General features: G+C 39.6%; 1 protein-coding gene across 1 annotated transcript; it reads left to right on the forward strand.

Annotated features, from left to right (window-relative positions):
- Positions 1–1157: 1157 nt before the first annotated feature.
- LOC140237431 (immunoglobulin-binding protein 1-like) lies at positions 1158–15270 on the forward strand. Its single transcript, XM_072317353.1, has 8 exons — positions 1158–1286; positions 4697–4809; positions 5139–5277; positions 6887–7084; positions 7914–8096; positions 11084–11223; positions 11912–12036; positions 12843–15270. The coding sequence occupies exons 1-8, from the start codon at positions 1158–1160 to the stop codon at positions 12881–12883; spliced, it is 1068 nt and encodes a 355-aa protein (XP_072173454.1). The 3' UTR covers positions 12884–15270.
- The last annotated feature ends 358 nt before the right edge of the window (positions 15271–15628 follow it).

The raw sequence follows: 15628 nt of genomic DNA on the forward strand, positions 1-15628 counted from the left end.
ATAATATCTTACATTGTATCATGTGTCAGATTTATCATTTCTTGTTTGTGTTCAAAATTTTCCCCTCCCCCTCCTCCCCCCCCCAAAAAAATGCACATATATATGAACATTGTAATTGCTCTGCATATTGGCAGTACTAGAAATAGCAATAATAATGTCACAATAGAGGAATGCATTAAATGCCAATTGCCTTGATTTTAATTCAAAATCCGAATTTTTGGGGGTCTCCCCCTTTGTCAAGGATGAAAGCGCTAATGAAAATCTGTACATATATCTGTACGCGAAAATAACAGCTTATATATACAGTGTATATATATGAAGAGTTTGTTTGCAAAAACCGACAAGTCCATATTTGCCAAATGGAGATATTTGCGATTAAAGGTCAAGAAAAACAAGGAATAATAAGAAAATTTTAGCTTCTTTTGACCATAAATTCAAAAAATGTACCTTTATATGTAGTGACCAATATATCATTTAAAAGGTATTATTTTGTGCTTTATGACAGAGACCGTAATTCAAAATCTTCAAAAATGGACTTATCGGTTTTTGCAAACAAACTCTTCATATATATATATATATATATATATATATATATATATATATATATATATATATATATATATATATATATATAAATATATACATATGTAAACACAACTCTCTCTCATCAAATAAACTTTCAAAGTGGGTTATATGACACATTATCAAAACTATATTTCAGAATGACAAAAAGTCCCTATATTGGACTCTTCATGTTTTTCTTTTGTGGGTACTAATTTCACTAAGTACGTTAAGGATGGTATAATAAATATTGGTTGAGATGAGGATTCATAGCTTTTAATTTTTTGTAAGATACTTAGAAACCACTTTATGAAATGTTTAAGAGCATACAATTCTGTGACGAATTTAAATTCTATTTGATGAAAATTGGTTTTGAAACAACTGAGATATTCAAAGACAAAGTAAAACAAAGCCATCCTAATTAAAGGTGGGTCCCACCTTTTATTAGGACCATTTCGTTTTGGGTATCTCAGCCATTTCAAAACCAAGTTTCATCAAATAAACTTTGAATTCATAATTCCTCTCCTGTACAAGATGAAAGGATGAGCGTAATCGCGATATTATCGATTGTCAAGATTTTTTGTCACTTCGTCAAAATGGCGACGCCCATGGACTCACAAGACGGCGCGAGTCGTCCTCAATTATCAACCCTTTTCGATGATGCAAGAGTTATTCAGACGCAGTTAGAGAATTCCTCAGAACCATCAAATAGCAGTGCATTTCAGGTGAGAAGATTAATGATTGTGTCGACATTAGGAAGACTACAAAGGAATTTTGTTAGAGTACAATATAGTCCCACATGCTGCTATTGATGTGGGGATTTCTGAATCGCACTAGGGCCTACATGACATGTTCTAGACCTGTAGTTTTCTACGTAGCGCGATCCGCGATAAATCTAGAGTAGGTAGCAATAGCGCCTATGAATTTAATGACAATGTCTTTACCATCCAGCCACATGCGTCTGGTTGAACTTAAAGCTATGCCCATGGTCTGAATCGCTGGATACAGCCACGCACGTGTAGATCTAGAAATAATGCAAGCTGCGCATAAATTCATAGATTCTAGATTCTAACGATTTACACATATGACATAGTCTACTCTAATTCGACCACAAAATGGACACCGCGCTGTAAAGTTATTTGTAATGTGTTACTTTTGGACGTGATTTTCAACTGTAGGTCTGGCTTATATATTCATTTCATACATTTTTGCAATTTACCATTCCTGATACGACTGCACTCTTTGAACGTGTTGAATGGTGTTACTTATGTAATTTTTCATGTAGGCTTACACTCACAATGTTTAATAGCCTGCTGACTTTTTGAAGAGTGTAGAATAAAACAACAAAATTGAATGAAAAAAGAAAAGATTGAATAAATACATGTATGAACCGTTTGTCAGCTAATATTTGTTTTAAAGAGAGATGGTTTAGTCGTAATTGTTATTTGCAATAGATATTTTTTTTTCTTTTTGTTCATTAACCCGTTGAGGACGGTTTGATTTTGCTACAACACGCAATTCCCATAGACACCTGCCCGAGTATACTCAGGACTCGTCCTCAACGGGTTAAGAATCCTATACTACAAATTTTTTTAGATAAGGATGGCAAACCAGGTGCGAAATGGATGCGCCTATTCATGAGGAGACCCCCTGAGATTTTGCAACGACTGCCGCAAGTAATAGAGGTTCAACGTGCCTTCATCACTGCAGACAACCTGGATGTGTGGTTTTCCCAGCTGGAGATGGGCTCTCCCGCTTTGCGGGAAAACCGACAGAGTGCTAGTACAGGGGGATGCTAAGGTGGTCTCCAGATACTCCAATTTAATGGTGACAAGACCCAAATAACACTCCTCTGTACCATTTCAGCGGATGGAAAGTTTCTCCCTCCCACGCTCGTGTTTGCTGGAAAGAGGTTCCGCGTGAATCCACTAGTAGTTGAGAACTGGCTGAAGCATTCAATGGCAGGTCTGAGAATAGGTCGAATAGGTCTGAGAATAAGTCCTCCAAGACTTCATATATAGCTTCATCCTGTTCTTGGACCAGCACGGTGTGCACAGGCAGGTCCTCCTTCTGGTAGATGGCCATGCGAGTCATTTTAGTCTTGAAGTCACGGAACTCTGCAACGAAAAAAAACATCATCCTGTAGGCTCTACTGCCTCCCAGCCCACTCCAGCCATGTCCTCCAGCTGTGTGAAACCTGCTGAATCATGTTTGGGCCCCTGAAGGCAGCATGGGGAAGATCAGAGTGAAGGTTTCTGCTCAAAAATCCTGGCGAGGTGGTCAGGTAGTTGACCTTTGCTCAGGCTCTTCGATCAGCATGGGGGGAAGTGTACTCCAATTCTCAGCTTGCGAGGAGTGGACTCAGGGCAGCAGGGACATTCCCCTTCAACAAGACCTACCACGCAGAGAGGCTGGAACCCGCTGCCCTATTCCATGACGTGGCATCTCCCGTCGAGGCTTGTCCACCTCCCGCCGAGGCTCGTTCACCTCCCGCCGAGGCCCGTCCACCTCCCGCCGAGGCTCGTCCACCTCCCGCCGAGGCCCATCCACCTCCTGCTCAGGCCCACCCATCTTCAGCTGAGGCCTGCCCACCACCCTCCATGGAGGCCCACCCACCTCCTGAGGCACTCCAAGGTCCACCACCTGAGCAGTACGACAGCCCTGCCCTCGAGGAACAACTGGTCCTCCCCAAAGCCCAAAGAAGGGCATCAAGCAGGAGGGCAGCTACTGAGGACATGCCAAAATGCATCAGCCATGTTGCCTTCATCGAGAGAAAGAGGGAAAAGTAGAGGCAAAAGGATAAAGAGGTGGAGAAGAAGAAGAAGAGAAAGCTTGAGAGGGAGGAGAAGGCGGCAGCGAAAAACAATCAGAAGAAATCAAAGATAGACATGAATGCGTGTGCCGATTGTCGGGGGAGTATGCCGACAATCCAGAGGAGTGGGTGGGCTGTGATTACTGGGGCAGATGGTTTCACATTGTCTGCACTCAATTGGACGCAACTGGCGCACGCCCCCCTTTATTTTTCGTTAAAAACAAAAGAAATAAAAAGAAAATGAAATGAAACCCGGAAGTGGCAACAGAAATATTAGTTGCGCGCCCCCTTTACAGAATTCCTGGATCCGCCCCTGATGATAGCTGAAGTCCTGAGGTACTAATGTAGTAATAACAAATTCACAGATGGTTTGAATATTAGAGAATAAGAATTCAAGAGAAAATAAATGCAATATTTGAGCGAACATTCATATCATTTGGTTTCATATACTGAGCACAATATCTCACACATGAAGAATATGATACTTCATCCCATATAGTTATTTGCATACCGCTAGTCAGGCACTATCAGTCATGGGCAACATACATTGAGCAGTGTACAAAATTGGAAATAGTGATATCCCTAACCCAGCGGCAAGAATTTCTGAATTTCACATTGATCATTTTATAAACTTTGTCCGTCTGTTTTGTAGCTAGGTGGTTAACGATTCATGATATTAACCTGATTGAAAGTGAAAACTGACCCTCTTGAACAAAATTGAAACTACAGTCACTCTCACCTGACTACTCATAGCACTAACTTAGCTCAATCATTTAGGGTTACAGAGAAGATTTGAAGAGATTCCTTGATTTTGAGGCCCCCCAAGGGGGCCCCCAAATGGGGAATGGTGCCCATTTGTACAAAGTATCAGTTATCACCCCAATGCAGTACTGCAGGCTATCCTATCACAATGTACATCCTGGAGCATCCTAGCAATAATACTTGCCAAGTGTAAGTTCAAAAGTACAACCTTTCTCCAAAAATCCACGTGAGAGACTACAAATGTACATCCCTGTTTTTATGTGGCTGAATGACAAAGATAACTGAATGTTATAATGAATGAATGAATAAATGTATGAATTAGATAATAAATTGATAACAGATAGTTGCTAATAAAGCCAATTGTATAATGTACTACTTGCAGTTGTGGTATTCATATGCAATGTATCTTTGACACACCAGTTGTCTGAGTACTGATGAGGTTTTTTCATTCATTTTTTCCTACATTTTCACAGTAAACTGTATTCATAAGGTCCATAAAAGTGTCTGTTTTCTATCTATTAGGACTGCCTATCTAAATTTCTTCATGTTTTATGGTTGCAGGGAAAGTTAAAAGAAGCTATTTCTCACTTGGAGGAAGCCACTCACAGGGTCAACGAACTCGGCCTCTTCAGTCGGAACGAAGATATTGAGGAACTCCCAACAGCTCACATAAGGTATTCTGTTATAGTTATTTGGTGTTTGTTAAAATTGATAGTGTTTCATTCGATGTGGGATACATTTTGCCAAAGCCACCATCTTGGTTCATGAAATTCACGAAAGTAAAATACACGCAAACATTTCTGGTTTTAAAATAATCTTTATCATTGCTAACCTTCGAGTGCATCCACATGGTGCCACAGTACCCTACAAGCTAACCATTGAACTTTAAAACTTAGACTTGATCTTTAAGATTAGAAACGTCGTGTGAACCAAGCTTTTCATTTGCATGCCACTTTTCAATTCCCTATCTCCCATATTCGTATGTCTCACCTCCCCATGTTAGATACCTCCTCTTGCCTGCCCTGTTGGGAGACCTCTCACTCCGGTTGATGGGGGAGGAGAGATTGGATGTTGTAGAGAGGAGCAAAGCCTACTTCGTAGACTACATCAGGAGATGTAGAGACTATGGCATCACTAAGGAGGTATCATTTCCCTGTCCACTTTTGTGTTGTTGTTTGGTGTATTTTGGTGAGTTTACTGCAGAAAAACAGGTGGGGTACAGTCAGTCCGCAGCACGTATGCTAATGAGCCGATCCGGCAAGATTTATTCAGCACTCTCGTTGACGATCTTTGCGTTCGAAAGGTGTCTCGTCGTGCGAGATTTTGCGAGAGTTTGACAGGGCTATGGTTTTCACAGTGTAGCGACTTGTACATACATTCATCATGGCTACAAGTCACGGTAAATTGTTGTCCAGACTTTGATCTTTACTTTGATGCTAAATCTGCGTATAGTATCGGTTCTTATCATGACGATATAATCAGTTGAATTTGCGTAAATTTTACCTGCTTTTCACGGAAGATTTTGTCGTCTAAAGTTCGTTTTTGGTTCCTGACCGGATTAAGAAACTGTTGTTTCTGATTTTGGCTTTTTCGTATAGAGGAAACCTAGATGCTCATCATATATTGGAGTCAAGGAGACGCAAGCATGATTTATACTAGTTTTTCCGTTTTAAAATGTCTGTAAAATTCACTCCTAAGCCGGAAGTATGCTCCATACAAAGTGTACAGTGGCGCGAAAGATCTCTCTCATTGGACAGTGCTTGCATTCAGCGCGCGCTGTACCACTGCTTCTAGCTTCTAGCATCTGTCCGAAGCACAGAAATCTACACGCGTGCCTATGCAAGCATGCGCTATGCATGCACGTGGCTTGAAACCGTAGCAGCGTAATGACGTAATGCAAGCGCTGAATGCAAGCGCTGTCCAATGAGAGAGCTTACTCTTGAGATTGCACGGTTTCAAGCTGACCAGCCCTGACATCGATGTATATTTTACTGGTTCCTGACCGGATTAAGAAACAAATTGTCAAGATATTTACATGGATACAAAGATTAAGAGATGGACTACCATATAGTGTACTTTCATTGAGACGCAAGGTGAATTTGGTATTCTTTTGACGTCTTGTACATGTACTGCACCCATTACTTTTTTCATAATTTTTCAAGCTCAAATTACGCTATGATATTTTTCATTTACAATAATTTGAGTAACATGTGACGATAACTTACATATTTTCCTTGAATTTGATACCAAATTTGTGAATATAAGGTGTATTTTTGTTGCCGAAAGCCCAAGGACAAAATCCCCTTACGCAGCTCATTACGTATGCAAGCCTCGATCGGGCTTGCATACGAGTTGAATAAATACGAGCGAATTATCGGGTGCTGCGGTCTGACTGGGTAGGGAAAGGAGAAGAGAACTGTATTATGACAAGTAAGACAGAGAAAAATCTGTGAATGATCTATCATGGTAGGATTATAGTTGTATGCAATTGATGTTGATACAGGGTAAGTTCATCAGCAAATATTTAAAGCAAGTCAGCATTTTTAGGGTCTTTTTTTGTTCTTTCAAAAGAAAAACAGAAATATCACATACTATTGATGTGACTAACAACTGTCTTGCAAATTTTCTTTTTAGTTCAAGTTTTACAAACAGGAAGGGCACATTTAAAAAAAATTTGAATTCAAGTTTGATGAATGATTGTTGTGAATGTTTGATAGACTAAAGGACAATATCGTGTAACCAATGTCTCAGGAGATTCCCGAGGACCCCTCCCCAGATGCACCACCCCAGAGTGCCCCCGGCATGGGTGGGGCACGGCCAAACCTCATGGCTATGCAGTGCAACAGGGAAGACAAGATTCGGCGCTACAAGGAGGCTAAGGAGAGGGAGCAGAAAATCAACGCTCTGGGAACCTGGGAGGAGGTTGCAAAGCGGGAGGAAGATGTGCAGGTGGATTATGATGTCCTGACAGTATCCTGATAAAAAAAAAATGATAATCCATATTTAGCATATTTGTCAGTATAACAGATGTTGAATAGCATCACCACACACTCCTGAGTGCTTGGTTAAATCTGTGAATTGATTTTGTGTTCTTATTCTCTCCACTGTATGAAAAACTACGCAGTATGTAGATTCACAAAGCTGTAAGAATCACAGGCATTTTCAACAATCATTCAAATTCCTGTAAATTATTTTCTTTTTTACAACATTGATCTTGTTCAGCAGTCTTCAACATTTGAAGTCAATATATTATCACATGATAAATTCTGTATTTGTGAAATAAAAATGTCAACGCTTGTCAAAATTATTATATCATGATAAAGCCATTAAGGCAGTAATCTATGAGAGAAAGTAAAACCAAGCCTTGTTTCTGCATTTTATTTCAGCGTTTACTAATGAAATATATTGTACATGTTGTATGTCTGAGTGAAGAGGTGTCGTAGCATCAAATGAATTCATTTTGGCACAGAAAATCTTCCGCCTTGCATGACTTAGATTTCATTTCATTTCATTTCATTTCTTCATTTGTCCAAATTATGTATAAAAACATGGCTTGGAAAATTGGTTTTGTCATACATTCATAAACACATATTGACAACAGATAAACAACATATTACATTACATATAAAACATCAAATGAATACTCAAAATGTGTTTTCAAAGGTGGTTTGCTTGTGTTAGTGATGACATCTTGACAATAGGTGATGTTGAAATTTATCAAAGTTTGCAGTGGCCTCCAGTTTAAGCAAAGGCTTTCTTATTTTCTTCCCATGCTCAGAGAGAATTCTATCTTCTGGTGTTGAAGAAGTGGGTGGGGACAGCCCTGGAACAACTCAGCAGCATCCAGCAAGAGAGGGAGATTCTACAGCACATGGCAAAGATGAAGAAGAGCTCCAGTAACCGTGGCAACGGGGATGGTGACTCGAGGAGAGATGCTCCTCAACAGCAGCCACAGAGGAAGGTGGGTGAAGACAGGATTAAAGATAATATAAAGTTTTGGTATTACCTCAAAAGTTTCCCTGAATTTCCTTCTCTTAGTTTGTGTTTCAGGTTAAAGTACCTTTCATATAACTAACACTGTGAGACTTACTCGCCCCAAAGTGCTCTCATGTGAATAGTAATCATGCAATAATGGTTTCGTACCAGAGCCGCCGCCATACGGCGGCGAGGTAGTACACGTATTGTACGAAACCATTATTGCATGATAACTGCGACCAGCAGCGTGCAGCCCCATACGCATACTGAGTAGCTAACTGCGACTAGCAGCCCCATACGCATAGCTAAATGGGGCTTCGCATTGTAGCTTACAGGATCATGACAGATGTAGTATCGCGGGTAAATATCAACGTAAAATCCAAAAATTTCTTCAATTTGAAGACTTACCAGTTAAGTTGAAGTATTGAAAACAGGCTTCGGGCAACGTTTGGTTTTGCCAATAGTCCCTTTCTGTTCGAATTGATGACTGAATGTGACTCGGTCGAGAGGACCTTGGGAGAGCTACACTGACGGCCAGCGCATGCGCACACAAACATCTTATCCGTTCGTGGATTTGAAATTTGTTCGCATGTGATGTGTGCGTATGCGGTGGCCGTAGTAATCAGTGTATGTAGCTCTCCCAAGGTCCTCTCGACAGAGTCACATTCAGTCATCAATTCGAACAGAAAGGGACTATTGGCAGAACCAAACGTTGCCCGAAGCCTGTTTTCAAGACTTCAACTTAATTGGTAAGTCTTCAAATCGAAGATTTTTTTGGATTTTAAGTTGATATTTGCCCGCGATACTAAATCTGTCATGATCCTGAATGCTACAATGGGGAGCCCCATTACGCTATGCGTATGGGGTTGCCGGTCGCTATGCGTATGGGGCTGCTGGTCGCAGTTAATTACATGATTACTAAGAAATGAAAGCACTTTGGGGCGAGTAAGTCTCACAGTGTTAGTTATTTGAAAGGTACTTTAACCTGAAACACAGAAATTCAGGGAAACTTTTGAGGTACCAAAACTTTTTATTGTATCTTTAACCCTTTCTGTACCAGGGACCTTGGACAGTGTGTAGAACCCTATGAGGTTTTCTGTACCTGTTTGCACTCAAAGTACACAAAGGGTTAATCAAATTGCACTGTCGGGTGATTTATTTTCAGTGGCTCGGAGTATGCATGTAACAGAAATGGAAACATTTATACACCAAGGTATCATCGCACTTACCTTGGTACAGTTGTATGTCAAATTTGTAGTGCGTTGAGTGAACTCTGTTGTGAGGTTTGCTTTGTCCCAATACCCATTTGAATGTCACTTTTTACAGGTGATCAGTAAAAGTCGTTACTGCTCATTGTATGTAGAAAAGTACACACACACACACACATAAGCTAGCAGTAGGTACATTATGGAAGTGCCCCGTTACTTTCTCCCACTGACAAATACTCTCACAATGTCAATTTTTACTCCCACGTTGCTGACTAAATAGAGCAAAACATAGGATGGAACCCCATAATGTACCTCTTGCTCATCCACATACATTGTAAACAAACAAACAAACAACAGTAGGCAGAAGAATTTAATTATGCCATGATGCATGCATTTCTTTGTGGTAGAATCGATTATTTGTTAACTACCAGCCCATGTACTTACCAGCAAGAAAAGTTGTTGAATGTGTACTTTCTCACTGAGGCATAATTGCTTTCTAGTGAAGCCTGGGGATTTTCGTATTACTGATACCCAGTAAGCAGGTGGTTGGTCCCATTTGTGTGAAATTAAATGACAGTGTAAACAGAACCAAGTTTTAATCTAGCTTCACATGATTCAATGGAGGTTGTACTCCAAAAGGAAGCTGTATTGTATACAGTATTCATTGTATAATCGGGCATCTGATAATCGGGAACCTCGCTTAAATGACATACGCTTCCCAGAAACATTTCCAATGCATGTTATTTTCACTGCATAATCGGGCTGGGACCTCTGATAAACGGGACAATTTTTCTTCAAGCGATCTTTGATTTTGTTGATATTTTACACAAAAAATATACCAAAATACCACAACATTATTTCAAAGATTCCCTATCAGTTGTCGTTTACATCAAACTTACAAAGCAAGCTTCGGACTGGTGTGTTTTGACCTCCGTCCATCCAGTACACGTACATTTCAGCTCGCTGCCCGCCTTCGCTTTTCTGTACATGTGTATATATGGCGAGCTAGATCGCTACATATTGACAACACATGTACAGTGCAGTGATCGCGGCAAGTAAACAATCAAGCCGTGATGATTGAATGATTGAAGGACTTTTCATTGACGTTCCCACATCAGTTCTGGGTAATCATTTCCCATGGTTGTGGATATGTATTTATACGGAACGCCCTACGTGTCCAAGAATTCTATGAATGTTTAAGAAAGTGCTAGCTTTTAATCCACATATTTTGTGTTCGAAGAGAGGTGACAGAAGAAGAACCCGGTTGCGATTACTCTACATCATTGCGAGAATGCAGGGAGAGCTAGAGGGCCGCGCCGAGGGGTAGCGTGGTTGTGTATTCATGTACATGTACAGTACGTCAGTATGCATGTGTGTGTGTGTGTGTGTGTGTGCACTAAATGTACATGTCGTATGCCGCTAGTGTATGGTGAGTGCTCATCGCGAAATCGGGCACCCCGCTTAAAGGGGCCGGGTTTGCTACTCCCAACCTGTCCCGATTATGCGATGAATACTGTATTGCATAATTAATTACAGCAGGTCATCATTAACTTATTATTTCACTGGACTGGACTGCTCCTCTAATATACTCATCTCACTAACCTCATTACAAAGTCATTGCTTTGAGACAGCTTTAATTCTTGCAGGGATAAATTTTCCCATAATGTTTGAAATGCTCTAAGTTCAGGATTTGAGTGATTTGATTTGATTTGTTTTGCTTGTCATTTGCTATTTATGCTTTTGTAATGATGTCATTACATATTAGCCAATGAAGCCGTTCATTCTGACCAAGGATGCACTCCAAGCTCAAGTCTTTGGTGCCGGCTATCCCAGCATTCCCACCATGACTCTGGATGAGTTCTACGAGAAGGAGATCCGAGAAGGCAAGATCAAACTCGACTCTCAGTAAGTGCCCCCCCTTTTCCACTTCGTAGACAACTACTCGAGGAACAATTACTCCAGAGTGCACACTGGTACCCAAATGCGCAGTAGCCTTTCCACCTTTCCCAATGATATCACAGAGACAAATTACCCCAAGACATTACTTTTTTCTTTTTTTTTCTTTTTTTACTTTGGTGGGAGTTGTGGGCAAGGAGAAAAGGACATTTAAAACAGCTGTGTGTCAGCCTGGTTTCAAGAAAGTTATGTTAAACATTGTGTGTTTAGAAGTTGTTTGGAAGTGATTTCATTGTAAAGTGCCATGCTGAAGAAAGAAAAGAGAGAGAAAAAATATGCAGCTTTATTGTCAAGAGGTGATCTACTGCATTATATTTAGTCTCTGCCCAAGGTACATCCCACCTATGTGTATCTTTGTGTGCAAGCATTATGTAAATCATTGAGACTCGTATACATGTTGCAGTATTTTATCTTGTGATACATTTGATGTTCAAACACAAAAGCAAATACAGTGTTTTCAGGATATTCCTAGTTTGTTTGTTTGTTTGTTTGTTTGTTTGTTTGTTTGTTTGTTTGTTTGTTTGTTTTTTCTCCTCTTATATTGCTGAGCTGCTAGGGAAAATTTGTTGACAATATTAGAAGTACATTGTATTTCTCATAAGGTTCTAAGAGTTGATGAATGTTGTATTGTGAGCAGGAATCCAAGCCAGCAGAGTGAACGTGAGGCGGCAGAGGCCCGAGACATCAAGAAGGAGATAGAGATAGAGACAGATGACCCAGAAGCCCTGAGGAAAGCAAGAGAGTGGGATGAATGGAAAGACGGTATGTAGAAACTCATATTTCATGATGTACACTTTAAATCCCTTAAGTTTGTCAAACCTGTACAAGGGCATTCAACTCATGGGCAAATTGATATTTCCTCTGACTTATTTGGGATGAATTACTCTAGGCAATTTAAATCATGCAAGGACAATCAAAAGGAAGATGGGGAGGGGGGAGGGGGGAAGGGGAGGGAGGAGGTGAAAACTGTTTTCTAGGGATGCTTGATACAAAGGGATTACTTTTCTTCAGACAACATGGACTTATTATTATAAGGGACGCTACTCAAATGTGTAAGTGGTAGTGTACCTGGTATACATATTTTTCCCCCCATTGGCCACACATTACAGTATGTTTGATAAATTAACTGACACACTAGTGTGCATTCTCATTTCACAATTGGTATAATGGTTTCCTTTAACTTTCAGGGTTTTGATTCTGTGCCTTTTAGATAGTCAGACTCCTTCGAAGTACATAAAGGTAACAAGTAATCTTGACTGCGGAGCAAATCACCTCTCTTTGAAAAACAATCTTTGCACACCTCTATCTCCCAGTTAAACAGTTAAAGATAGAAAACAAGCCTGATAAAAAAAAGTGTATTGAACATTATTTGTGCATCAGGCAGAGATGAAAGAGAGAGAGAGTGTGTGAGAGAGAGAGTGTGTGTGAGAGATACAGAGAGAGAGAGAGAGACAGATAGACATACAGACATGCAGACTGACAGACAGAGAGAGTGATAGATCGGGAAAAGAGGGCTTTTGACTCTGCTCAGTTTTGAATAATTGTGAAAATTATGTTCGCTTCCACAGATCACAAGCGAGGTTGGGGAAATAGAGAGAACCGAAGCTGAGTACCGGCCTAAGGATGCTTTCCCCGCATCATCCCTTTGGTTGAGGAGTGCTCTTTAAGGTGATGAGTCTAAACATTTGAGAATGTATCTCCTGTGTGAGTGGACGGAAGCTGCACCATGATGGAGGAAGAAGAGCAACCCTCTCTGTATGTGTGTTGGCCTTCTGGAAGACCAGGGCCTAAGCCATCGCCAGAGGCATGACATTTGATCTGCAGGAAATTACAGGCAGTGCAACGTCTTAATTCTCGTCATTGGTCGAATGAGAGATGGAAGTGGAACATGGAATGCGTTCGAGCTCTTGCTTTTTCTGCTGTATCAAAGTCATACTGGGATGTAGTTCGTGGCTGTTTGTCCTGCATGGACCTAAAACTATGTTCTGCCCAGACCAGAAGAAAATTATATGATACATGGAGGCCATTTGACAGCAGCGGATTCTGGAGTATTGTGGAACTACAAAGATGAGTCATATACAGTATGCAACGTCGTGTTGATTATGGAATATAGATATCTTGTTATGCAAACATATGGACACAGTATTAAAGATGGGATTCGTGGAGGTGAATCAGGAAGCTAGACAAAATGCTATGACAGTTTTCACCTCTTGAAGATCAAGGAATCATCTGGAATGTTTTTGAGTATCTCTGGCTCTTGCTCATTTTGTTGTTGTTCATAAACTGTCACTTTTTTTTCACATTTCTCTGAAAAGTATATAGTACTTTCCCTTGACTTTGTTCAAGGAATGTCATGAAAAATTTGTGAGCTGTCACCGTGACACCTTTACAAAGTTGCAGACTTTATGGCAGAGAATTATTAAGAATTATCCCCCCCCCCCCCTCCAAAAAAAACAAAAAAAAAAAAGGAAGAGAAAAGAAAAAACAAATAGAAAGATCCCGGGATTGAAAGTCCATTTAAAAAAAAAAAAGGAAATCCAGGAAAATATATATGAAATGATATGGTATTTCAGATAATTTTATGGACACTGAAGCCAGGAAGGATATGAAATGAGAGGTCTCTTATTGTTATGGTTTAAGCAACATTGCAGTCGCCTTTGTTTTCCCCTTGCTTGTTACTTTGTGATGGAATTAGCCAGACATTTTTCCAACAAGACTTTAAACTGACATGCTTTAGTCAGAAATGCATAACATTTCTGCTTTCTTGTGTCATCTGAACTAGCTGTTTTCAAACCTAAATGTAAAGTTACTGTATACCCGAAATTGAGAGTGAAAGAAATATTTAGCATTCTGATGTTTACCTAGGAAGTACAATTTTGTACATGTATGAGGCATATTAAGACCTAAATAATGGTAAATTGCTTGTATTTCAGTTCATACACTTGAAAATATTTTGGAGTCTTGAAACATGTGTTTTATGTACTTTTCTTAGATTTGAGAGCTAATTTATTAGTGTGTGATGTCCTCATCACTATAGTGTGCCAAAGTTGGCAAATGACTTCAAACAAATCTGCTGTTAAAACGTGAGCAAGGACAGCACAATTCAAAAAGAAATGTCAGGAAAATATCAAACCCTTTCTACAGGCCCTGATGCACAATAAAATGACATTTGATCTCAAATACAAAAACCAAACATGACATGATATTGGATTCTTTATGGTTGAAGAGCAAGTAAGAACATAAATTTTCAGTGTAGTGGTAATCAGGACACTGACTTTGTATTGTAACACAAGGAATTGTGCAATATTTTAGTTGAAGAGAAAAAGCATGCCTATGCCACTTTATTGGATACTCTTTATAGTAGTGTCAAGAGACATATTAAGCCATTAGTGACCTTGCTTCACAAAACCCACCCAAGAGTCACAAGGCATAGGGTCCCATTTGACCTGAAGAAAAAGTTGATTCATGTTATGTAAAATAGACAGAGAAAAAGAGTGTACTTGGTAAGTGTGCGAAGTTTCAGGAAAAACCTGATTCTCCCTTCAAAGCAGATATTGCTCTTAATAGTCACTTGTTTTTGCATGCACAATAGAGAGTATTAAAGTGAGGACTTCAATAGACCCATAACTCAGAGGTAGCAATCCCCTGAATTTTGATTTTTCTCTCTCTAATTTCAGTTGCTGAACAACATTCAATTCTGATGAATTTATACATACTGGTAATTCAAAAGTTGATGATCTTCTTTCAAAATCTGGCCTACACCAAGCTACAATGTAAACCTTACATGGCAAATTTCAGTTGGGTTTGTGATGCAAGGAGAAATTTTATAAGGGCATGCATACAATTTCTACAGTGGTCAATTCCTGTGTAGTTATTGCCATGGTTAGAATTCACAAATAAAACATACAAAATCTTGTTTGTTTTGTTGTTGTTGTAGCATCTGCCTCAAATGTTGCAGGATTTCCTTCATTCAACATTAAAGTACACCTTCAGAGATTGTTTCTTGATTACAATCTGCATTTACAATTGTATTAGGCATTACATTATGCACCAAACCCCCATATGTGTGTGTATGTGTGTGTGTGTGTGTGTGTGATATTTATGAAACAAACAAAATGCTTCCAAATATGCGATACAATATGACTCAAAGAATTCAAGACAAACAGTCCACCTCTTTCACCATTCTCATTTTTTTATTCATCATTCACATTTTTTTATTCATCATTCAAGGGAAATGACAAAAGTGGCCACTATACAAGTATATAGACAGGTCAGTGACCATTTTGAATTTCAACACTTGCATTGTATAATAGCATAAACTACCGCATGTTTTTCTTTTAAAAAAGAAAACAGC

This window comes from Diadema setosum, chromosome 14 (assembly GCF_964275005.1).
Source record: "Diadema setosum chromosome 14, eeDiaSeto1, whole genome shotgun sequence".
Classification (NCBI taxonomy): domain Eukaryota; kingdom Metazoa; phylum Echinodermata; class Echinoidea; order Diadematoida; family Diadematidae; genus Diadema; species Diadema setosum.